The 24,942-nt window shown below is 58.0% G+C and overlaps 1 protein-coding gene across 15 annotated transcripts; it reads left to right on the plus strand.

Moving 5' to 3' along the window:
* The first annotated feature begins 6,410 nt into the window (after positions 1-6,410).
* TRIM67 (tripartite motif containing 67) lies at positions 6,411-18,583 on the plus strand. Of its 15 annotated transcripts, none has more exons than XM_070401078.1 (13): positions 6,411-6,550; positions 6,656-7,156; positions 7,244-7,448; positions 9,916-10,011; positions 11,335-11,457; positions 13,014-13,124; positions 13,707-13,866; positions 14,836-14,841; positions 15,251-15,396; positions 15,872-16,076; positions 16,145-16,448; positions 16,943-17,105; positions 17,399-18,583. In XM_070401078.1, exons 1-13 carry the CDS (start codon positions 6,411-6,413, stop codon positions 17,462-17,464), a joined length of 2,226 nt encoding a protein of 741 aa, XP_070257179.1. In that variant the 3' UTR covers positions 17,465-18,583. The 15 variants fall into 15 exon arrangements, with proteins under 15 accessions (XP_070257179.1, XP_070257182.1, XP_070257178.1 ...); XM_070401081.1 differs by having other exon boundaries at positions 15,872-16,022; XM_070401077.1 differs by having other exon boundaries at positions 15,872-16,014; positions 16,062-16,448.
* The last annotated feature ends 6,359 nt before the right edge of the window (positions 18,584-24,942 follow it).

Genomic DNA, 24,942 nt, shown 5'->3' on the forward strand with positions numbered 1-24,942 from the left:
GGTCTAGTTCAGGATGGCGCCGGGCCCCGGAGAACCCAGCAGGCCAATTTCTCACTCGGCTGATCCCTGGTCCTGGAAGGAAGGAGCTGCAGAAAAAAATCGCTAAAGCATCACACGATTTTCTCTACCTCCCTCCCCTTAAAACAGCGATTCTCAACCTGTGGGTCGAGACCCCTTGGGGGGGTCGAACGAACCTTTCACAGGGGTCGCCTAAGACCATCGGAAAACACATATGTAATTACACATTGTTTTTGTGATTCATCACTATGCTTTCATTATGTTCAATTTGTAACAATGAAATTGGGGGTCACCACAACATGAGGAGCTGTATTAAAGGGTCTCGGCATTAGGAAGGTTGAGAACCACTGCTTTAAAACGTCCTGACTGGGCCCGGCTTGGTGTGGCTCAGTGGTTGAGCGATGACCTATGGTCCAGGAGGTCAGGGTACGATTCCTGGTCAGGACACATGCCCGGGTTGCAGGCTCGATCCCCAGTGTGGGGCGTGCAGGAGGCAGCCGATCCATGATTCTCTCTCATCATTGATGTTTCTCTCTCTCCCTCTCCCTTCCTCTCTGGACTCAATACAAATATATACATTTTTTAAAAAACCAACTTCCTCACTGGGTGATCTGACTCCAGTCCTGGTGGCTTTACAAATCCCCACTCTTCTCTCTTACCTCCCCTTCTCCCAGGCTCCCGGGTCCCTGCAGCTGGAGCCCGACCCTGTCCCTGGGCTGCTTCGGGCTGGCTGCTGGCGGCTGGCGGCATCCTGCTGCCTCTCTCCTGGGCTCCCGTTCAGGCTGAAATTCCACTGCACCCCCCCGGGACCCAGGGCCTCGCTGGCAGGGATTGTGTGGGGCTGAGTGGGCCCAGCTGCTCGGTGGCATTTGATTGATGGGGGTTTGGTGGAGACCTTTTAAAACCCAATTTCCTTTGGAAAGGCAGCTTGGAAAATCGCCCTGGCTGAGTGTGTGTGTGTGTGTGTGTGTGTGTGTGTGTGTGTTTTGAGCGTGTTTGTTTGCATGTATGTTTTTATGTGTGTACCCCACACACACCAATGGACTCTTCAAATACAGTGTCTATTGAATTGAACTGAGTTCAACTGATTTGAATTTAACGTGGGGATCTCCAGAGGGAAGAACAAGTTCCCCATCCCCGGACCTGGCACGGAAGAGTGTTCCAGACCTTTTCATGTCTGAAAAATGCTACAAGTACTCATAGTTTTCCCTGGGATCAAATACTCTTCAACATCAGCAGGTTTAGCGAATTTCCATGATGTCCAGTGTTCCCAACTCCGGAACCTCGCTGCTGGGCCCACTCCTCCAGGCAAGTTCAAGAAACGGCAGCTTCCAGCGGTTGAGCCTTGACCTATGAACCAGGAGGTCACGGTTCGATTCCAGTCAAGGGCAGGTACCTCGGTTGCAGGCTCCTCCCCTGCCCGGGCCCTGGTTGGGGCTCGTGCAGGACGCAACCCATCGATGTGTTTCTCTCACATCAATACTTCTGTCTTTCCCTCTCTCTTCCACTCTCTCTAAAAATCAATGGAAAAATATCCTCGGGTGAGGATTAAAAACACACACAATGTTATTGCCTCTGTTCCCTATGCTCTACTTCACTACATCCGCGTGACTATTCCGGAACAACCAATTTGACCAAATTACTGATTTCTGTTCTTTGCTACACATATCCCAGAAGCATTCAAACCTTCAACAAATTGTCCTGTGGCTTTATGTTCCCACCAACAAGGAGGTTTTCATTTTCCCTCTGACTCATCTGTTCCTTTTCGCAGCTCCTGTCTAAATGCCTCCAGCCATTGACATTTCAAATATCCTGGCCTTTTGGTTCCTCTTCAGCAGCTGCAACGCATGTCTTAAATTCGTTCTCATCCTTTTGTTCTTTTCTTTTCTTTTTTTTTTTTAAAATATATATATTCTATTGACCTTCCACAGAGAGGAAGGGAAAGGGACAGAGAGCCAGAAACATCGATGAGAGAGAAACATCAATCAGCTGCCTCCTGCACACCCCCTACTGGGGATGTGCCCACAACCAAGGCACATGCCCCCGACCGGAACCGAACCCGGGACCCTTGAGTTTGGGCCCCGAGCATCGCTGGTGGAGATACCTGGCATTTTAGGAGTGTTTCCGCCCATTTACCACACAGCTTCATGTCGATCTGTTCTGGACCAGCTAGAAGACAGGGCGACTGGGATTCACGCTGGTGGTGGCGAGATTTCCCCAAAACACCCTAACGCAGCGGTTCTCAACCTGTGGGTTGAGACCCCTTTGGCGGTCGAACGACCCTTTCACAGGGGTCGCCTAAGACCATCCTGCATATCAGATATTTACATGATGATTCATCACAGTAGCAACATTACAGTTTTGAAGTAGCAACACAAATAATTATATGGTTGGGTCACAACATGAGGAACTGTATTAAAGGGCCAGAAGGTTGAGAACCACTGCGCCTAACGGAAAAGGAAGAGCTGGGTCCATCCACAGATGTTGCTGTTGGCTTTCTAGGCTACACTCTTCCACTTGACAAGAGTTTGGCCCTTACCTTGGACATGAGAAGCCCAACGCATGGATCCTGAGAATGTCCTCACAGTGTGGCCTGGGGAGGGATCTGTGTGCTGACCACAGGGGACACAGGGGACGGGGCTGTGGGCTGACCAAGGAGCAGGTTATAACTCTCTCTACTAGTATAAGGGCTGCAGTCAGAACGACTATTTTTTTTAATAATCTTTTAAAAAATATGTTTTTATTGATCTTTAGAGAGAGAGGAAGTGAGAGAGAGAGAGATAGAAACATTGATGAGAGAGAAACATCATCGATCGGCTGCCTCCTGCATGTTCCCTACGGGGGATGGAGCCTGCAACCCGGGCATGTGCCCTGACCGGGAATCGAACTGGTAACCTCTTGGTTCATGGGTTGATGCTCAACCACTAAGCCACAAGGGCTGGGCCAGGACAGCTATTAAACTGCACTTTTGACGCAGGAACATCACGGAGGCCTGAGCTCCAAGAGCTGAAGTTTAGGGGGTGTTTCCCACCCAAAAGGCCGGGAGCCCTCACTCAGTAAAGCTGTAAATACCAGAATCGCTTCGTCCTTGACACACAGCCAGTTCTGGGCCCCATTTAAACAGCGAGAAGCCGGGAGGCACCGTGCATGTGCTGGTGAAAGAGGCCTTTATGAGTTTGCTGCCGCTGGAGCCCAGAGGGGAGGGTGAGTGGAATGTACTGGAATGTCTAACAAAAGGCGGATTCTTGGGCTAAGCCACTCAGTGCACCCAACGTGTGAGGCTCCAGGCTGCTTGGCTAGCCCGGCCGCTGGGCCTGCTCCGCCCGCAGCCAGGAAGAGTAGCGTGGAGGGGGCTCCCTCTGCCCAGCTCCCCCTCCCCCCAGAGAGAATTGGGGGGCAGGCGGGCCTGTCCTCTTGAAGGTTGGGCACTCACAGCCCTGGTGCTTCCTAGCAACCTCCCACACCTGAGAGGTCTCCCTCCCTTCTAGACCTGGAGACTTACATCCAGGTGTGGCAGACAGGTTCCGCTTTATGGTGGTTCTATCTATAGAAGGCAAATTAGGCCCTAACCCAGTGGTTCTCAACCTTCCTAATGCCGAGACCCTTTAATACAGTTCCTCATGTTGTGGTGACCCCCAACCATAAAATTATTTTCGTTGCTACTTCATAACTGTTGCTACTGTTAGGAATCGTCATGTAAATATCTGATATGCAGGATGTATTTTCATTGTTACAAATTGAACATAATGAAAGCATAGTGATTAATCACAAAAACAATATGTAATTATATATGTGTTTTCCGATGGTCTTAGGCGACCCCTGTGAAAAGGTCGTTTGACCCCCAAAGGGGTCTCGACCCACAGGTTGAGAACCGCTGCCCTAACCAATTTGGGTCAGTGGATAGAGTGTTGGCCTGAGAACTGAAGGGTCCTGGGTTCGATTCAGGTCAAGAGCATGTACCTTAAGTTGCAGGCTCCATCCCCAGTGGGGAGCGTGCAGGAGGCAGCTGATCGATGCTTCTATCTACCCCTCTCCCTTCCTCTCTCTAAAATCAATAAAAATATCCCCCCCCCCCAAAAAAAAAGAAGGCAAATGAGGGCAAGGTTGTCACCATCTCCCCCTGGTGTTCCGCTGCCTGGTGAAATGTTTGCTCTGAGCTTCCTATAGCCGAGGGCAAGGAGAGTCAGGTGTCTTCAGTCTTGGAGCTCTGCCCTGGCCCTGGGTGGGTCGGCTCTTCAACCTGAAGACACACTGCTCACCCGTGGACAAAGCGGAACTGAAGAATCGTAGGATTTTATCATTTTTAAAAATACATTTTTAATGATTTCAGAGAGAAAGGGAGAGGGAGAGAGAGAAACATCAATGATGTGCATCAGCTTGCGGCCCCTGTCCCCTGGGCACCGGCCTCACCCAGGGCTGCAGCTTCCTGCTGTGACCCGCCGCCGGGCGCTGCTTCCCTCCCCCCACCCCCCGCCACCCCCACCCCCCTACGAGCCTGCAGACGCTGAGCTCGCAGGCCTTGTGCCGCGGAGCCAGGCCCGTCTTTGTTTGGAGCCACCAAGACCTGCAGGAGAGGGGGAGGCGAGACTTCAATATTCACAGCGTTTCTCAACAAACGGCTCCTAATGTGTGTCTGTTTCACGCCAGCCTGCAACTCCGTGGGCTGAGCCGGCTGCGCTGCCAGCCCTTCCTTCCGCCTGGTCCCCACCCACTGTGCCGCGCCTCGCCCACCGCCCTTCCCGCGGCAGCGGCGGAGAGAGAACAGCGGCGCAGACCGCTGGGGGGTGGAGGGAGGCTGTGCCCGTGGCTCCGGGCTGGCGCCGGGACGCGGAGATGTTCCCATTCATAAAACCAACCTCCCCGCTCGGGGGGCCTGCCGCCAGCCGGGCCCCGCGGGGCCGCAGCCGGGGAGGGCTGGCCCGGGCCGCGCGGTTCCCGGGGCGCGGGCCTTACGTGGCGCGCGCGGTCGCGCTCCGCAGGGAAGACGAATGTTACGAATCCCATCTGGTGTCCTCGCTCAGGCCGCCGGAGGACTGACATCGGCGACTGGATGGACCCGGAGAGCCAAAATGGCTTGCGGTTCGATTCATCAGACAATACCTCGCCCTTTGACTTGGTGTCCGACATCTTGGGACGCGCGTCTTTCTGCTCCATCCCAGATGCAGGAAGCGACGGTCAAACCCCGCTCCCCCTCCCCCTTTGTAAACAACTGGCCTTTTCGGTCCCCGCGACTCCCCTTTTGATGGGGGCGGATGGGGGAGCGGGAGTGGGCCGGGCAGACGGTGGCAGGGGCGAGGCGGGGCGGGGAGGGGCGGGGCGGGGCGTTGCACCGCTCCAAGATGCGCTCTCCACCCCAGTCCTAGATTCTTATTAACAATGATCCTCGCCGCGAAACCCTTAAAATTGCCCCTTCACTTCCGTGGCTGCAAGAGGCGCTGAGTCCTTATTCGCTGAGCTGACGCCTCCCCCCTCCTCCCCTCCCCGCCACCCCTCTCTGCCCTGGAAATTACAACTCCTCGGCGCGCCGCTCGGGGAGGAGGCTGCGGCGGCGGAGGGAGGCGGGGAGGGGATCCCCGAGCCAGCCCCGCTCTCGCCCTCCGCCTACCGGCTGCGCAGCGCGCGGCCAAGGTCAGAGGCGCCGCAGGAGCAGCCGCGGAGAACCATCCCGGCCGCAGGAAGAGCGCCCAGGGCGCATTTGGCCGCACCAGCGGCCGCCAAGAAGGGAGGCGCACGGAGGTCTCCGGGCCGGCGAGGCCGCACTGGGGTCGTCACTGGCGTCGAGACCCGGCAGGTGGCGGCCCCTCTTCGGTCCGTGCGCGCCTTGAACTCGGGCTCCACTAGAGGCTCCCGGGCGCTGTCCGCCGACTGATGGTGCTGAACCCAGCCCCGCTGTCAAGCGGCCTGCTCGCCCGCCTTCTCCCCTACGGATCGCCCCTTTTGGGGGCGGGGCAGCGGCCAAAGCGGGGGGCCCTGGGCAGCCGCCCACTGGAGCGGCGGGCTTGGAGCAGGCGAGGCAGCGAGCGGCAGCCGGGCGCCGGTCCTGATGTGGAGAGGACGCGCGCGCTGCGGCCGCTGGCGGCGCCGGTGCTGATTCATCACCTCGAGCCTCGCAGGCCCCCGCGAGGGCAGCAGGCGGCGCGCTCCGGACTCGGGCCGCAGGTGGAGGCCGCTGAGGCCGGAGCCTCGCGGGCTGGAGGTGAGGACCCTTCCCTTCTCCTGCTCCCCGTCGTCGTAGGGCGGCGGCCCCGGGACAGAGAGGGGCGTGCCCCGAGCTGCGCGGCAGACATGCCCGTGTGGCGCCCCCGCCTCCAGTCTCCCCGGTGCTGACCGCGTTCGCGCCGCCCTGCGCCCGTCTCCCGAGCTGGGGCCATCCACCCGGGACCCGAGCCGCGATGGAGGAGGAGCTGAAGTGCCCCGTGTGCGGCTCCCTGTTCCGGGAGCCCATCATCTTGCCCTGTTCCCACAACGTCTGCCTGCCCTGCGCTCGCACCATCGCGGTGCAGACCCCGGACGGAGAGCAGCACCTGCCGCAGCCGCTCCTGCACTCGCGGGGCTCCGGGCTGCCCGCGGGCGCCGCCGCCTCGCCTTCCCCGGACCCTGAGGCCGCGCCCGGCCCGGCCTGCGGCGGTGGCGGCAGCGGAGGCGCAGCCAGCGGCCCGGGCGGTGGCGGAGGGGACCACGCGGACAAGCTGAGCCTGTACAGCGAGACGGACAGCGGGTACGGCTCGTACACCCCGAGCCTCAAGTCGCCCAACGGGGTGCGGGTGCTGCCCATGGTGCCCGCGCCGCCCGGCTCCTCGGCCGCCGCCGCCCGGGGCGCCGCCTGCTCCTCGCTGGCCTCGTCCTCCAGCGCCATCACCTGCCCGCAGTGCCACCGCAGCGCCTCCCTGGACCACCGCGGCCTGCGCGGCTTCCGGCGCAACCGGCTGCTGGAGGCCATCGTGCAGCGGCACCAGCAGGCCCGCGGGGCGCAGGCGGCGGCGGCCCCGGCCCTGGCCACCTGCCAGCTGTGCGACCGCACCCCGCCCGCGCCGGCCGCCGCGCTCTGCGAGCAGTGCGACGTGCTCTACTGCGCCGCCTGCCAGCTCAAGTGCCACCCGTCCCGGGGGCCCTTCGCCAAGCACCGCCTGGTGCAGCCGCCGCCGCCGCCGCCCGCCGAGGCCGCCTCGGCGTCCCCGGCCCCGAGCGCGGCCCCGGGAGCCCCCAGCGCGGGCGGCGGCTGCAGGAGTCCGGGAGGCGCCTCGTCCGGAGCCGGAGCGACCGGGGGCGGCGCGGCCCGCAAGTTCCCCACGTGCCCGGAGCACGAGCTGGAGAACTACAGCATGTACTGCGCGGGCTGCCGCACCCCGGTGTGCTACCTGTGCCTGGAGGAGGGCCGGCACAGCCAGCACGAGGTGAAGCCGCTGGGCGCCATGTGGAAGCAGCACAAGGTGGGTGAGCGCCCGCGGGGCGGGGCGGGGGCGCCGGGGGGCGGGGGCGTGGCCTCTCTCCTGGAGAACTGGCGAGGGCTGGCCAGAGGGTCAAGCGGACTGACCTCATTCATTCATTCATTCACTCGGGACCGACCGCATTTATTCATACATTCATTCATTCATTCATTCATGCAGGGATGATCTCATTCATTCATTCATTCCCTTGTTCTCTCATCTGTCATTGGACAAACACTTCAATGAACTCCAGGTGCTCTGAGCTGGGTGTTGGAGATGGGAAGGGCATGGAAAGATGACGTAGTAGGAAAGATGACTCTACATAAAGGGCACCCAGAATGCAGAAGCGTGCTTTTTTTCACGCCTTAAGTTGACTAATAAGTTACAAAAACATGTATTTTTATTGATTTCAGAAAGAAAGGGAGAGGGAAAGAGAGATACAAACATCCATGATGAGAATCATGGATCGGCTGCCTCCTGCACACCCCTCACTGGGGATCCAGCCTGCAACCCGGGCATGTGCCCTGACCGGAATCGAACCCGGGACCCTTCAGTTCGCAGGCCCTCACTCTAACCACGGACCCCAACTAGCGAGGGCTAATGAGTTAACTCGGTGGCACTAGCGTCCAGAGCCCCTTCCCCCCTCGATAAAGTTTGTTTTTAAGTTCAAGTGTTACCGCCTGCTCGCGGGAAAATGTCCCAAGTCTTGCACTTGGTTAACCATCTCTGAAGGCGGGAAGGATTCGATCCCAGCCCTCGGTGAAGGGACACACTATTCCCTCCAGAGCTGAACTCCCACCGGCTTCCAGAGCAGAAATTTCCCTCCTCTGTTAGTCTCCAGCACTTTCCACCCCCAGGCACCGTGTTTGAAGAAGGCTGCGTCCTTTTCCCGGGGGAGCGTGGTGCCGTCACAGAGCAGGCTCTGAGTAAGATAGCGAGGCCCACTGGCATCTGCAGGCTGCCCCAGCCTCCCTCCCCAGCACTTGCCTGGGATGCCACCTTCCAGTGAGAATGGAACAGCCTCTTAGGCTATTGGCTGGAGCTCCCTGGTGGCTGCCAATCAGGTCAGGCGCTTGATTATGGCCCCAAGGCAGGCGCAGGGTCAGTTCTTGGAAGGAACGTGCATCTTCATGGCTCATCCAAAGGCTCAGCTGAGTAACTGGACTCTCAGGCCCCTGAGGTCAGTGAGTCAGGCCTGGCAGAGTTAGAGTCCCTCGTTCAGGGTCCCCGACAGCAGCTGCAAATGTGGACACTTATTATTCAGCGTCCTCTCTCCAGTAAATGTTTCACACCTTAAAAAGGCAGGAGGCAGCAGATCGATGATTCTCTCTCATCCTTTCTGTTTCCATCTCTCTATTCCTCTCCCTTCCTCTCTGAAATCAATTAAAATATATATATATTTTAAAAAAAGATTAGCGCCCTCGCTGGTTTGGCACAGTGAATGGAGCATCAGCCTGCGGGGTGAAGGGTCGCAGGTTCAATTCCAGTCGAGGGCATATGCCTCGTTTGCAGGCTCGATCCCCAGTGTGGGATGCGTGCAGGAGGCAGCCGATCGATGATTCTCTCTCATCTGCTTCTATCTTTCTCTCCCTCTCTTTTCCTCTCTGAAATCAATGAAAATATATTTAAAAAAAAAAAAAAAAAGATTAGCCGCCTCCCTGGCCTCTGTCCACTAGATTCCTAGAGATGGAGCCTGCAACCCGGGCTTGTGCCCTGACCGGGAATTGAGCCTCGACCTCCCGGTTCATAGGTCAACTCTCATCCACGGAGCCACTCCAGCCAGGCCAATCTTCCTATAGTACACAGGTCACCTCCCCCAAACAATGATGTAGCCACAAATGTCAATAGTGTTTCTGCTGAGACGCCCTGCTGTATAATTACATAGACCTACCTCCAGGTCTCAGCGCCTGTAATTCTGTAAGCTTTAGGCAGGGCTTAAAGCCCACTGGATAATAATACCTAATTCCAACCATTGTTGTAAGGAGTAAGTGTGATTCTGTGTGTGTAGCCTCTAGCACAGTACCTGCCCCGCAGTAACCAATGTGTGTTATTATTTTTCAAGTTCTTACACTTAAAACCACTACACCTGCGGGAAAGCATAGGGTGCATAAAACGCATATTTAACCTCAGCGACCTGGTTTCCTGCAGAAAAACATGTGCTGATAACTTCTTTATTTTAAATATATTTGTATTGATTTCAGAAAGGAAAGGAGAGGGAGAGAGAGATAGAAGCATCAGTGATGAGAGAGAATCATGGATAGGCTGCCTTCTGCACGCCCCACATGGGGGATGGAGCCCGCAACCCGGGCATGTGCCCTGACCGGGACTCGAACCGTGACCTCCTGGTTCATAGGTCCACGCTCAACCACTGAGCCACACCAGCCGGGCTACACACAAGTCTTCACAATGAAGTGTAAACTGTTTTCCTCTAACCCCTCCTTCTCCTCTTCAACCTGTGACTCCGGTGTAGGCCCAGCTGTCCCAGGCCTTGAATGGCGTTTCCGACAAGGCGAAGGAGGCGAAGGAGTTCCTGGTGCAGCTGAAGAACATTCTGCAGCAGATCCAGGTGAGCGGGCCGCAGCGCCGGGAGCTCGGCGGGTGCTGCAAGCTCAGGAGAGGTGTCCAGAGGAGAGGGCCGCGTGTGGCGAGCACGTGTTCAGGGATGCACGCGAGGAGGCTGGCTTGTCCTGCAGCCTCAGACAAGGCAGACACCACACTCGGTCCACTCACGCTCACGTGGCACTTGATACGGGCAGGAGATTTCGCATCTGCTCAGTGAGAGAGAATCATAGAAAGAGCTGGAGAGAAGTCGTGCACCCCCTGCATGGCCACGGCATCAGCCCTACACGGTGTCAGCCTGTCCAGGGTGTTGGGTACCCATGTCATCAATGCATCCAAATGTAAACGTGTTATTTAGTAAATAAGGGTATTTTTAAAAAATATATTTTATTGATTTTTTACAGAGAGGAAGGGAGAGGGATAGAGAGTTAGAAACATCGATGAGAGAGAAACATCGATCCGCTGCCTCCTGCACACCTGCCACTGGGGATGTGCCCGCAACCCAGGTACATGCCCTTGACTGGAATCGAACCTGGGACCCCTGAGTCCGCAGTCCGACGCTCCATCCACTGAGCCAAACCGGTTAGGGCAAATAAGTGTATTTTTAAAAAATATTTTTATTGATTTCAGAGAGGAAGGGAGAGGGGGAGAGAGATAGAAACATCAATGATGAGAGAGAACCATGGATTGGCTGCCTCCTGCACACCCCCTACTGGGGATGGAGCCCGCAACCCGGGCATGTTCCCTGACCGGGAATCGAACCGTGACCTCCTGGTTCCTAGGTCGATGCTCAACCACTGAGCCACTCTGGCCGGGCCTAAGCAAGTGTATTTGTAGCACTCTTGCTGTGTCACATCCTGAGCCAGATGCAGACCCCTCAGGTACCGAGTCTGGCCTCAGGAGCTCGGAGTGTGAGGGAGAGTGCACACGCGTGTGCTCCGTGTGAGTGTGCACGTGGAGGAACATACACGTCGTGGCCCTGGAAAGCAGCAGTCAGGATGGAGGAAAGGGACTGAGGGACTCAGTCGGAGATGGCTGCTTGGGACACGTGCACACGCAATAGGACGGGATTACGCAGAACGCAGCTTGCAGCCTGTTCCCCTGCCCCCAGGAGGATTTCCTGTGACGATAAAAACTCTCTGAACAAGGTTTGAATGACTAAGGACTGTCCCGCCAGAGAGATGTGGCTCGATTCACGGCTCCTCTCCCCCAGTTCATATCTACTCGGTTTCCAGTTTCATCGCGTCTCGGTAACTCCAGGACGCGCCTCCGTGTGTCTAGCACCCGCCAGACCTCAGCACGCCTCCCCTGACCCTCTCTGCTCCCCCAGGAGAACGGGCTGGACTATGAAGCCTGCCTGGTCGCTCAGTGTGACGCGCTGGTCGAGGCTCTGACTCGGCAGAAGGCCAAGCTTCTCACCAAGGTCACGAAAGAGCGGGAGCACAAGCTGAAGGTAGGTCCCCGGGAGACCTGGGCGCCCAGGCCCCTCCCTCCCTGTCCTCCTCGCAGCCTCTGCACCCAGCACGGGTGGAGCACTGAGTCCATATTAGTGAGTGAGTGAACCGATGAGTGAATGGATGAATGAATGAATGAATGAGTGAAGGAAGGAATGAGTGAGTGAATGAATGAATGAGTGAATTAATGAAGGAATAATGGAAGGAATGAGTGAGTGAATGAATGAAGGAATGAGTGAGTGAATTAATGAAGGAATAATGGAAGGAATGAGTGAGTGAATGAATGAATGAGTGAGTGAATCAATGAAGGAATAATTGAAGGATGAGTGAGTGAGTGAATGAGTGAATGAGTGAGTGAATTAATGAAGGAATAATTGAAGGAATGAGTGAGTGAGTGAATGAATGAGTGAACGGATGAATAAGCGAGTGAATGAAACAAGGAAGGGATGAGCAAGCTGCCCCTGGGCCCACGTACTCACGTGACTGTCCCTGAAGCCAGTCGACACACATGCGGTCCCTCCAAAGCCAGCGCCGGACGCCCCGAGTCCTGCCGGTGGCAAGTCCACCCTCCCCGGCCGCCTCAGCCCCGTGTGCTGCCTCAGGGACTCCTGCTCTCGCCTCGCAGCGTAGAAGTGACCACTGACGGTGACGAGGCCGAGTTCGCTCAGGTCCCAGCTCTGCCATTCTTCGGCCGTGTCCGCTGGGTCCTGCACTGGCAGCCATGACAGGACCCAGCCAGCAAGGGGAGGGGAGGGTCCCCTCGCACGGTGCTGGGCTCCTGGGCTGGGCAGCACCTGTGAGCACGCGGCATTGACGAAGGACGGCTTCATAGTCCCAAGGCTCCATCTATTTTATAGACATTTGCCAACCGCATTGGAAAATATTACTTCCTTTTCCCTTTTTTCTTTTCTTTTCTATTTTTTTTGGTTAATCCTCACCTGAGGATATTTTTCCATTGATTTTCAGAGAGAGTAGAAGGGAGAGGGAGAGACAGAGAGAGAAACACCGATGTGCGAGAGACTCATCGGTTGGTTGCCTCCCACATGCCCCCAACCGGGATCTGGGATGGAGCCTGCAACCCAGGTACGTGCCCTTCACCGGAATCAAGCCCAGGACCCTTCAGTCCAAGGGCTGATGCTCCAACCGCTGAGCCAAACCGGCCAGGGCAGGAAATACTACTTTCCAGGAAAGGAGGAGTGAGCTCTGGGGATGGTCCGTGGCTGGTGAACCATCGAGTCCCCTGAGACCGGTGAGAAGGGAGACCAGCTGTGGGGGAGTTTCAGATTCTGCACTTTCTCTGCTCGTCTACCCAGAGTTCGTTCAGGACGTTTGCTCTGTTGGGGGCTGTGGCCCCACTGTTGGGAATGGATCCATTTTATCCCCCAGTAACGAGGGCACGCGGAGCTCAGGAGCAGGACGGCGAGAATAGAGGGTTCGGGTTCGCTGTGGGCAGGACCAGTGCCACCTCTTCCAGAACCTTCTCTGTGACTCTCGCCGCAGCCGGGCTGCTCTTCCTCGGATCATGAGGGGGTGACTAGGGACTCTTTCCCCGCAGATGGTCTGGGACCAGATCAACCACTGCACGCTGAAGCTGCGCCAGTCCACGGGGCTGATGGAGTACTGCCTGGAGGTGATCAAGGAGAATGACCCTGCCGGCTTCCTCCAGGTGAGCCCGCTCCCAGGGCCCAGGTGGGCTCGCTCCCTTCCCCCAGCCCCACCCCACTCCCCAAACTCCGCTAGGAAGACCCCTTCCCGCGGCCTGGAGTTGAGTAGTCCTTTGCTCAAGGGTTCCAGAAGACCGGAGTCCTCATCCTTTTTTAACTTTATTATTTATTTGTATTGATTTCAGAGAGGAAGGGAGAGGGAGCGAGAGAGAGAGAAACATCCATGATGAGAGGGAATCACTGATCGGCTGCCTCCTGCACGGCCCCACTGGGGATGGAGCCTACAAACCGGGCATGTGCCCTGACCGGGAATCAAACCTGGACCTCTTGGTTCCTAGGTCGAGGCTCAACCACTGAGCCACACCAGCCGGGCTTAAGATAGGATTTAAACCACACAGTGCGTTTGCATGTTCCGCCTGTCGCACTGGTAGGGTTCATTTCCTCTCGTCCACGGCTTCACACTAGCCGAGGGCAGCCCCGTCCTGTCCTCGGGCACAGGGACAAGGCCCCAATGCCTCCCTCATTACTCGCTACATGATTTTTCCTCTTCAAATCCAAACCCTGACCTCGGTGCTCCCTTTAAGATCTCGGACGCCCTGATCAAGCGAGTCCAGGTGTCTCAGGAGCAGTGGGTCAAAGGCGCCCTGGAGCCCAAGGTGTCCGCGGAGTTTGACCTGACCTTGGACAGTGAGCCGCTGCTGCAGGCCATCCACCAGCTGGACTTCATCCAGATGAAATGTAGGGGTGAGCCGGGACTGGCCAGTTCAGGCAGGGCTGCTTTCAGAACAGATGGCCCCTCTGAGGGGCAGCTTACAGGGGTGGGGAACGTCCGGCCTGAGGGCCATAGAAGGCCCGAGAAATCCTTTGGTCTGGCCCTGCCAAGGCATGAGGGGTGAGTTCATTAAATGCTTGACCAAATATAGCAGGCTAATTTTCTTTAAAATTTTTTAAAATTTGTTTCAGAGAGGAAGGGAGTGGGAGAGGGAGATAGAAACATCCATGATGAAAGAGAATCACGGATCGGCTGCCTCCTGCACGCCCCACACCGGGGATTGAGCCTGCAACCCTGGGCATGTGCCCTGACTGGGAATCACACCATGACCTCCTGGTTCATAGGTCAACGCTCAACCACTGAGCTGTGCTGGGTGGGCGTAGCAGGCTAATTTTTAAACGGATAATTTTGCATGGCCTGCAAATGATGTTATAAATATCGAAGTGGCCCTTGGCAGAAAAACGGTTCCCCACCCCTGCACTACCAGGTCATGATACTGGGAGGGAGGTGGAGCGGGAGGGGAGGGACGCCCGAGTCACAGACGAAGCTCAACTCCCAGCTCAGCCACCCACTCGCTGGGTGGCCCCAGGCAGGTGGCCCCCTGGCCTGAACCCGAGCTGTCCCATTAGTAAGAGAGCATCCTTGTCCATTCAGACACTGTCCCGTCCTCCTGTCCTCCCCCAGGCCCTGACCTTTGCCTTCCTCCCTCCTAAGCTCCAGGGGCCCCTCTTCTGCCTCTGTGACTTATTTCCTGAGCCCACGCAGCCCAGCTGGCTCACTTCTTCCACCTCTGTGACTCTCTGAATAAACTTTCTCTTATAAAATAAAGTAAAATAAAATAAAACATGCTCCCAGCACAAGGCTTAAATGTCTGCATTTTACAGCCCCATCCCCACCCCCGCCCCCCCCGCCCCCCCGCCCCCCCGCCAGCACCATCCCAGCCCCAGGTGTAAGCTGTGCGCTGGCCCCCAGGGTCCCTGTGGGCCTGGAGGCACGTGGACGGAGGCTCTGCTAGAATTCCCACGGATCCTCCAGTCCAACAGTGGAAACCAGTGATTGTCAGTGGGTGGCTGGGTGGGTGGGGGAGGCACCTTCTGTGGCCCCGGAGGTTCCCGGACACCCTGTGCCTGCCCTCACCTGCCCACCTGGAGTCTAGACCCCGGGGGCGAGGGGTGCACAGGACAGGCTGGGAGTGGCTGCAGGGTGGCTGGTGAGGAGTTCAGCCAGGTTTCCTCCTGGGGGCCTGGGATGGTGAGAGGGAGGGGGCCGGGCCCTGGGATGGGGAGGGGGCCATAGAGGCCCGGTGCCCTGAGGAGGGGTCACGCTCTAACCCTGACGTCCCTGTCCCTGCCGCAGTGCCGCCCGGCCCCCTGCTGCAGCTGGAGAAGTGCTGCACCCGCAACAACAGCGTCACGCTGGCCTGGAGGCTGCCGCCCTTCACCCACAGCCCCGTGGACGGCTACATCCTGGAGCTGGACGACGGCGACGGGGGGCAGTTCCGGGTGAGCCCCCTGCGGGTCTGGGGGGCCCGAAGGTCCAGGCTGGGAGTGGCTCTCACTGCCCCAACCTCTGGGCCAGCCTGAGAGGCCGCCCGTCGCTCTGATGCCACCAGAGAGGTTATTGGCTCCAAGGACAGAGTGATGAGGTGCGAAGGCCCTGAGGCAGGAATAAGGCTTTTAAAAATATATATATTTTATTGATTTCAGAGAGGAAGGGAGAGGGAGAGAGAGATGCAAACTTCAATGATGAGAATCATGGATCGGCTGCCTCCTGCACGCCCCACACTGGGGATTGAGACCGCAACCCGGGCATGTGCCCTGACCAGGAATCGAACCGTGACCTCCTGGTTCCTAAGGTTGACGCTCAACTACTGAGCCATACTGGCCGGGCATCACTCTGACACTTTCAATGTCAACATGCCGCCGAGAGAAACCCTCCAGGTAACAGGTGCCGGCCGTGTCCCCGGCTCTCTTTCAGGAGGTGTACGTGGGCAAGGAGACCCTGTGCACCATCGACGGCCTCCATTTCAACAGCACCTACAACGCCAGGGTCAAGGCCTTCAGCTCCTCCGGCGTCGGGCCTTACAGCAAGACCGTGGTCCTGCAGACGTCGGACGGTGAGCACGGGGGTGTCCGGGGGAGACACAGGTGCGGGCTCTGTCTCCGAGCCCGGGTGAGAGCCTGCTAGCAACACCCCCCCCCCCCCCCCCCCCCCCGCTGACCGGCTCCCCCCCGCCTCCTTCCTTTCCAGTGGCCTGGTTCACCTTTGACCCCAACTCTGGGCACCGGGACATCATTTTGTCCAACGACAACCAGACGGCCACCTGCAGCAGCTACGACGACCGGGTGGTGCTGGGCACGGCGGCCTTCTCCAAGGGCGTGCACTACTGGGAGCTGCACGTGGACCGCTACGACAACCACCCGGACCCCGCCTTCGGGGTGGCCCGGGCCAGCGTGGTCAAGGACATGATGCTGGGCAAGGACGACAAGGCCTGGGCCATGTACGTGGACAACAACCGCAGCTGGTTCATGCACTGCAACTCCCACACCAACAGGTGCGCTCTGCCCTTGGCCCGGCCAGCATAGGTGAAGGGTGTCCCAAAATTCACGCAAGATTTGAATTTTGCGTGAGCAATAACAACAACAACAACAAAAAGTAAAAGCCTAATTTTACTGGGTTTACTGAATCAGATGCTAATATCTGTTGCCCTTTGATGTCAATCCCTTCCATTTGATAAGCATGACCGAGTACCAATGATGGCCCAGGGGCAGGGACAATGAAGACCAATGAAGACCACGGCTTTGCGGATGTGCCAGCAAAGCCGTGGAGGCCGTTGACCCGATGTGCTATTCCACACATAACCCTAGGCTGTGTGCTTTATGAACCAATAAAAAGTTTGCAATTTTTAGTTATAAACCTGTGTTTTCTATCAAAATTACTTCTTGCGTGAATTTTGGGACACCCTCTATATTTAGGCGATTGTCCCTGAGCCACCCCGACATCCCGGGCTGGGTGTGGTGACGGCCCCACGGGGGCTTCTCTCCGCAGGACGGAAGGCGGCGTGTGCAAGGGGGCCACCGTGGGCGTGCTGCTGGACCTGACCCAGCACACCCTGACCTTCTTCATCAACGGGCAGCAGCAGGGCCCCACGGCCTTCAGCCACGTGGACGGGGTCTTCATGCCGGCCCTCAGCCTCAACCGCAACGTGCAGGTACCTCGCCCGTCCCCCGGGACCATTGGCTGCGGCCCCCTGGTGCTCAGGGGACGTCCAAGGGGCATCTGGGCGGCCGGGTGGTTCTCATTCCGAGGAGAGAGGCGCAGACCCGCTGCTGGGGGCCCACGCGTGGGCCGCGCCTGAGCGACCTGAGCCCACAGCCCCACGATGCGGAGACACGGCTGCCTGTGGGCACCGGCAGCAGAGGGTCGCACGTGGCCGTGTGCCCTGGGCGCTCAGGGCTCGCAGGGGCAGCCTTGCCTCCTCACCCGCCCTGCGTTCCTTTCCAGGTCACCCTGCACACAGGACTGGACGTGCCAACCCACCTGGGGCGGCCCAAGCTGGCCGCCAACTAGCCCCCCCCACTCCCGCCCCACAAGGGCGTCTGGGAGGAGCCGGCCACCCCTCGCTGAGATCAAGAACCACGCGGGCCGATGGATGACCACGTTGCGGTGCCCGGAGGCCCCTGAGTATCTTAGAGACGTGTTTGCTTTGGGGGACGGAGGATGGGTCGCAGGCTGGGCCTGCCGAGGCCGCTGTGGGTGGGGGACGCGGGGGTGAGCTCCCCTCGGTCCCCCCTGGACGGTTCATTACTCACAGAGGACCTTGCTCCTGGGAGTGAAGAAGGGACCGGGGTGTATGGTTTCCTGCCGTCTGTTCCCAAAGCTTGTCTTGTGGGGAGGAGGGTGGAGGCAGAGAGAAAGGCAAACTCGGTGACTGTGGTCCTGAGAGCAGGAGCAGGAGACCCTGTGGCCCCGTGTCCCCAGGGCCCGCCCGTTGCCAGGTTCCCATCTTTGGCAGGAGAAGGTCTTGAGCTTTTGGGTCCTGGAGCTTCAGTGAGTTCTGCCACTTGCAGACGAACCCAGGATCCGTAGGAAAGGGCGCTACGCAGTCATGCGATCCTCAGCCTCTCGCTGAGCTGTCAAACGCCTTCTAAATGGTTTCCTTAGGTCCCCCATCAACCAGCCTCTCTCTCTCTCTCTCTCTCTCTCTCTCTCTCTCTCTCTCTTTCTCTCTCTCATACACACAATCGTCTGCTGAAGTTAACCCACTCAGTCCTTAGTTCCTAAACCCTGGAACGGGAATTGGAGTGACCAGGTGACGCACCTCCACCTGGGGGTGGCTTCTCTGGAACGGGCTCCCCAGTGACCTGTAAGCTGTCCCAGCTGCTCCCCCGAGCTGTGCCCACTCAGACTCACCCGCAGAAGATGAAGACCCCGGGAGCCCCTGAGAGCCGGCCACTTCTGCACTGAGACCCAGCTGTCTGCCATCATGAAAGCATCATGAGCAAGCAGCGGCCGCAATGGCAACCGGGCAGACGGGACCCCCCTGAAGAGGCAGCAATACTGTTCCTTGTCCCCCAGCTTCCTGGACAAGCCTGGTGTGCTGAGGCCACAGGGAGCACCCACCTCCTCCCTCCCCTCCCTGCTGGGAGCACCCACCTCCTCCCTCCCCTCCCTGCTGGGAGCACCCACCCCCTCCCTCCCCTCCCTGCTGGGAGCACCCACCCCCTCCCTCCCCTCCCTGCTGGGAGCACCCACCTCCTCCCTCCCCTCCCTGCTGGGAGCACCCACCCCTTCCCTCCCCTCCCTGCTGGGAGCACCCACCTCCTCCCTCCCCTCCCTGCTGGGAGCACCCACCCCTTCCCTCCCCTCCCTGCTGGGAGCACCCACCTCCTCCCTCCCCTCCCTGCTGGGAGCACCCACCCCCTCCCTCCCCTCCCTGCTGGGAGCACCCACCTTCTGCCTGGAGACCCATTGGAGTCAGGTCCATCTCTCAGAAGAAGAGCTCACTCCTCCCTCACCCCCTTCCTGTCCCCCGCACCTCCCTCTGCAGGTGGACATACACCTCCCTCCTTTTTGCAGGAATATGTTTTACAAGCATTTTCTTTCTGAGGCCGGGGAGCGACTAGTCTCTTTGCTGGATTGGATTTTTCTGTAACTCAGCCCCGACACCGGCACCAAAGGTGTCCACTTGGCTCCGGCCGCTTGTCAGACACCGCCCTTGCTTTCCGAGTGACGCTAGCGCCCTGCAGACCCTGCCTCTGGTCAGCAGATCCGACGACTACGATCCTACCTCGAGCCCCCGCTCCTGCTGCAGCCACAGGGTGGCCAGCTTGCCCAGCTGCCCGGTGGCCTCAGGAGCTGTCTGGTGCTGTGTCCAAGCCTCGCCCACCAAGGTCCTCATCTGTGCAGCCACCTCTCTGCTCGGCACCCACGGTCCTCAGTTTCTCTCCTTCACCGCTGCTCTGGGTGGACTCAGCCTGCGGCGGCGGGGGGGGGGGGGGGGGGGGGGGCGGGGGGGGAATTCCTGAAGACGGGGGACACAGAGGCCCCATGGCTTCTTGGGCCCGCAGAGCCATGGCTGGGAGGGCGAGCTGCACAGGCTTTGGGAAACGTCTCCTGGAAACGAAGAAGCCAGTGCCCCGGGAATAGGAGTGCAGCTGAGAAATCAGGCAGGGCTGCCTGGTGGAGGGGGCTTTTTACAGTGGAACCCAGATGCGAGGCGGGGAGCTCCCCGCATCATCGAAGCTCTGCGTCTTTGGAGAGAAGATGCTCAAGCTCAGCCCAGATTTGGTGTCACCTGGGAGCGCCAGCACCGAGGTCCCAGGGAGAAGGGACGTTCCCACAGTTTCAGGTGCCTCTTTGGGAAGAAAATGTCCTGAAATTCAGGGAGAAGCCACCAAAACACCCTGCCCCCTCCCACCGCGGCCAGCAGTCCGGGAGGTCCCGTGGGCACCAACATGGGATGGTCCTCCCTTCCCCGACTCTGCAGGGAGTGCAGAGCCATACGGCTGACGCCAGGGACCGCGCCCGGCCGTCCCATGGCCACCTCTCCTGTCTCAGCACAGGACACCTTTCAGGGACAAGAATGGACCTGGGAGGGAAGCCAGGTTCATGCCACACACAGTGTGTTTGAGGGTCGGCAGCTCGGAGCAAGGACTCAGCAGCCCATGACCGTGCGTCACCCTCCCAGGAGGCCCTGGCCATCAGAGTAGCCATGGGCCGGGGGCATCTCATCAGCCACCGAATCCCCTGACCTTTACACCGCGGTGACATTCTCATACGGAAAATTATACCAAGAGGATGCTCTGTTGGGCTGGAGGAGGAGTAGCCTGGTCCATCTACTCAGCAGTTTCTGTGAGAAGGGAATTCAGAGTCGCGTCCAAGGTCAGGCTCCCCGCCTTGTCGATGATGCCTCGGTTTCGTATGTAGTTCCCCCGCAGTTTGTCCTTTGCTGGCGAGCAAGCTCGGGCTTTCCTTGTAGAATGAATCTCTTTAAAAAGTTCCCAATCGCATCTCACTTCTAGCCACCTAGCTGCTAATTCATAGCAAGCTAAGACCTTCCAGTGGTTCTCAACCTCTGGCCCTTTAAATACAGTTCCTCATGTGGTGACCCAACCATAAAATTATTTTCGTGGCTACTTCATCACTGTCATGTTGCTACTGTTATGAATCGTCATGTAAATATCTGATATGCAGGATGGTCTTAGGCGAACCCTGTGAAAGGGTCGTTCGACCGCCAAAGGGGTCGCGACCCACAGGTTGAGAACCGCTGCTCCACAGCCCTGCCTGTCCCCTTTCTAACCAGGGTAACACCCCCAATGAAAGCGATCTGACCCGCGAGGGAATGACCTAGTCATGGGAGACGCTTCCAGGCGGCCTCTCCAGCCCTGTGTGCAGCCTGTGGCTCTCACTGCGGGCAGCGGGCACAGGCCTGTCCATCCGGGCTCCTGGTGCCCTGCCTCCCACCGTCCAGGGCTCTCTTTCGGGAAGGCAGCGGAATGCAGGACCAGTGTGCACTTTTCCCGGGAGTATATTTTTAATTATTTTTTAGCCCTCACCCGAGGATATGATTCCATTCATTTTTAGGGAGAGTGGGAGAGAGACGGAAAGACAGAAACATCGATGGGAGAGAGACACATCGATTGGTTGCCTCTTGCGTGCACCCAACCAGGGCCCGGGCTGGGGAGGAGCCTGCAACCAAGGCATGTGCCCTTGACCATGCCCTTGACCGTACCTGAACCCAGGACGCTTCATTCTGCATGCCAACGGTCTACCCGTTGAGCCCAAAGGGCTAGGAGGCTAGGAGTGAGATGAGCCAGGGCTCCCAGACATGTTTGCTTTTCTGCCTTCATTCTGATTGCCAGTGTAGGGTGTGGTCCCCTGTGGAGGCCTGTTCGGGCCCAGGTGAGCCCATGGCTTGTGGATGAAGCCACTCTGGCCCACGGCCACCTGAGGGGGCCATGTCCCGGGACAACTCACCTGTGAATGCTGAAAGGTGCTCTTTCAGGGCCCCGGGCAGGTGCTGGGTTTCTCAGCCTCAGCACCGCTGACATTTGGGGGTCGGGGGTGTTAGTGCTCGGGTGTGGGACGTCCTGTGCAGGGAGATGTTTACAGCAGCCCTGGCCTCCTCCCTCTAATGCCAGGAGCAACCCCCAAGTGAGTTGTGACAACTGGACGCGTCTACAGACCTTGCCGGGCGCCCCTGGCTGGGAACCCCAGGCTGTGCTAGTGGTTTGTCAGGATGGGGGGCGCCCCCTCCAGTGTTACTCGGAAAACCTACATCACAGGCTGTGGGCCTGGGTTTTCATACCTGAGACCAGGCTCTCTGCGGGTCTGCCCCGTCCTGCCGGCTGGGGGCAACTGGGACGGACAGACGGATGGATGGACGCCAACACGTTAGGCCTCAGCTCCGATTCCCCGAAGATGCCCCCGCCCCTACCCCCATTCCTGGAAACAAAACTCTTTCATTGTCCTGGCAGCTTCCGAAGTTCCGTCAGGTTCCATTCGACGGTATTTAAGTCCTCGCTGATCCTGGGGCACCTCGGGGCTCCTGGGCACAGAAATCCCGCCTGTGGCTGTCTCCATTCCTCCCTGCAGGTCCTCTTCGGAGAGAAGGGATCCTGGCAGCTTGACGTCCGTGGACTGGAAAGTAGCCAGGAGCCCGTGGGGGCAGGATGTGTGGGCCAGACGCCATGTTCAGGCCTCGGGGGCTCATCGGAACCTGGCTCTGACCTGGTTCAGGTCCGGGTGGGGCCCGGTCTCCTCAATCCTCCGGTGCCTCGGTATCCCCACCTGAAGAAGGGACCCGTCCCCCTCACCTACCTCCTCTGCTCTACTTTGAGGCCTAGACAAGAACGCGTTTTCCATCAAAACAGGACGGTCTGTCATCTGTTGACTCCAGGCCAGCGGTTCTCAACCTGTGGGTCGCGACCCCTTTGGGGGTCGAACGACCCTTTCACAGGGGTCGCCTAAGACCATCGGAAAACACAACTATAATGACATATTGTTTTTGTGATGAATCACGATGCTTTAATGATGTTCAATTTGTAACAATGACATTGGGGGTCACCACAACGTGAGGAACTGTATGAAAGGGTCGCGGCATTGGGAAGGTTGAGAACCGCTGCTCTAGGCTAACGGGTCGCCTTCAGTAAATCGAGCCCAGGTGTTGACTCTCCAGAATGTTCTCCGACCATCGCATCTTCCATCTGAGCCTCTGATGATAGTACTTTTGTTGTTAATCCTCACCCGAGGACATTTTTCCATGGATTTTTAGAGAGAGTGGAACCGAGAGGGAAAGACAGAGAGAAACATGGATGGGAGAGAAACACAGGGATTGGTTGCCTCCTCCACTTGCCTCGACCAGGGCCCGGGCCAGGGAGGAGCCTGCAACCAAGGTACATGCCCTTGACTGGAATCGAACCTGGGACCCTTCAGTCTGCAGGCTGGCGCTCTATCCACTGAGCCACACCGGCGAGGGCTCTGAGGACCGTATATATTGCACAGCTGCCTGGCCTCTTGGGGCAACGCTGACATTTACAGCAGCCTTCCTCTGAGGCTAGGAAGCAGCCCCCCGAATGTCCCCATCACCACGAGGCCTCTGCGCTCTTCCTGAGACCCTGGGCACAGCCCCACGCCAGCACTCCTGCTATTCGTCCCAAAGGCATCGTGGGCGGAAGTTCCCTTCAGATACAGAGAGAGGTGCACCCCCCTTTCTGACTCCTTGGTTGCCTTAAGATCTGGTATCTGAGGGGTCCCCGCCCATCGTCTGGCTCCTTTGTCTCCAAAGATCTCGGCGGGGGGACATTTGAAACCGGGGTCTCAGAGCGAGGGGTACAGTGCTGGGACTTCCGTCACGAAGTGGGTCCCGGCTTTTCCCTTTTTCTTTTTTCTGTGAAGCCTGAGTTTATTTCTATATAAAAATGCTCAAGAGACTTAAAAAGGCCCAAAGGCGTCCAGGTTGAATTTAAGATCGTCCTGAGGTGGCGTCCGTCGGCCTCTCCTTTGGCGAGGCATCTACTGGATCCTTGTTCATGAAGCACCTCGGTCACTCCAGCTGGATCGTGGCCATTGCCTGTGACTCCCAGTCTCTGTCCTAAATGGCCATGGGGTTCTGAAGGAGGAGACGCGTAACACCGGAAATCAGCACAAGACGCCTGCAGGTTCTGCACGAATGTCCTCTCTGCGTCATTCTTCGCAACCAGGCCCAGGGATCGCCAACTGGAGTAGCGGAGACCGTGACGAGCGTCCCCTGCAGAGACTGGTATGAAACGTGGCCCTTTCAGGCCGGAAACCAGCAGGCACCCTTCAAGATGAAAACACTCCCCGGCTTTTTCAATGAGCGCCATTGACTACAGTCAGGAGGAGGAGGTGGGAGTGGAGACCTGGTGGCACTGGTCCTCTCTCCAAGGGCACTGCTCATTGAGGGCGCTGGTCCTGGGGAGGGCCCTGGGGGCTCCTGGGAAGCCTCACCAGGCCAGGCCCTCGGGAAGGCTCTGAGAGTCCACCGTGTGCGTCAGGTTTGGGACAGTGACGGCTGGGGCCCTGCGAGCAGAAACACAGCGGCTGCTGCCCCGGGAGTTCTGCCTGGGGTCCTCCTACTCCCGGGGACCACCCCCGGCCCAGACCATCTCAGTACCCAGAGGAGGGCAGGCTGAGCAGAGCAGAAAACGTTCGATGCATGACCCAGGATTGCTGCTTTCGCACTAAACTGTTGTATTAAGCATGAGAGATGTTTGTTGACCGTTGGCAGAGGAATTTAAAGAGTAAGAAGCGCTTCGTGTCCTTGTTTTGGCTGCCGGCAGAACGTCCATTTTCCTGCCTCTCTTCACCCGGTCCCTCCCTCCCCTTCTCCCCATCCCTCGCATCCACGTTGTCACTGGTTGGTGGTGTTTGGTGGCAGCCCTTGGTCCCTTAGGTGTTCGAGTTCCACAGGAAGCCCGGAGGGGGGAGGGAGGGCTTTTTCTAATTTTTGTATCGGTGCCCACAGCCTTTGTATTTTTTGGATTGCAGACACTGTGTTTTCTGGTCTTTGGGGGTTGGTGGAACTTTGTGTACTGCCTTTTGGAAAACCTGAGTTTTACCACGGTCTCAAGCAGATTTGAAATAAATTCTTTTGACACTGCCAGCAACTGAAAGATGAGGTGTGGTCTATGATGACTGCTGGGCGCAGGTCTGCCCTTCCCCAAATATATAAAAATAATTGATTTCAGAGAGGGAGGGAGAGGGAGAGAGAGAAACATCAATGGTGTGAGAGAATCATGGATAGGCTGCCTCCTGCACGCCCTCCACTGGGGATCCAGACTGTAACCGGGGCCTGCGCCCTGACCGGGAATCGAACCGTGACCTTCTGATTCACAGGTGGATGCTTGGCCAATGAGCCACGCTGGCTGGGCTGAGGACTTTTCTTAAATGTGCCGCAAGCTGTGAGAAGCCCCAGACGCTCTCAGCCAGGGCGAGAGCACTAAGAAACATGCTAGCTGCCCAGGGGTTGCCTTAAGGGACTGGTGGTCGCTTACACATAGGTTCTAGGAAAAGAGTCGAATGCA

Source organism: Myotis yumanensis, unplaced genomic scaffold, assembly GCF_028538775.1.
Source record: "Myotis yumanensis isolate MYYU_CA2020_CCGP unplaced genomic scaffold, mMyoYum1.0.hap1 SCAF_22, whole genome shotgun sequence".
Taxonomy (NCBI): Eukaryota; Metazoa; Chordata; class Mammalia; order Chiroptera; family Vespertilionidae; genus Myotis; species Myotis yumanensis.

What these genes read in the sequence shown, in the direction of transcription:
- TRIM67 (XM_070401073.1), top strand. Translation starts at nt 6,411, where the DNA reads ATGGAGGAGGAGCTGAAGTGCCCCGTGTGCGGCTCCCTGTTCCGGGAG. An exon ending in TGCAACTCCCACACCAACAG is followed by an intron (nt 16,449 to 16,942) that starts GTGCGCTCTGCC and finishes TTCTCTCCGCAG; the next exon opens with GACGGAAGGCGGCGTGTGCA. An exon ending in GCCTCAACCGCAACGTGCAG is followed by an intron (nt 17,106 to 17,398) that starts GTACCTCGCCCG and finishes GTTCCTTTCCAG; the next exon opens with GTCACCCTGCACACAGGACT.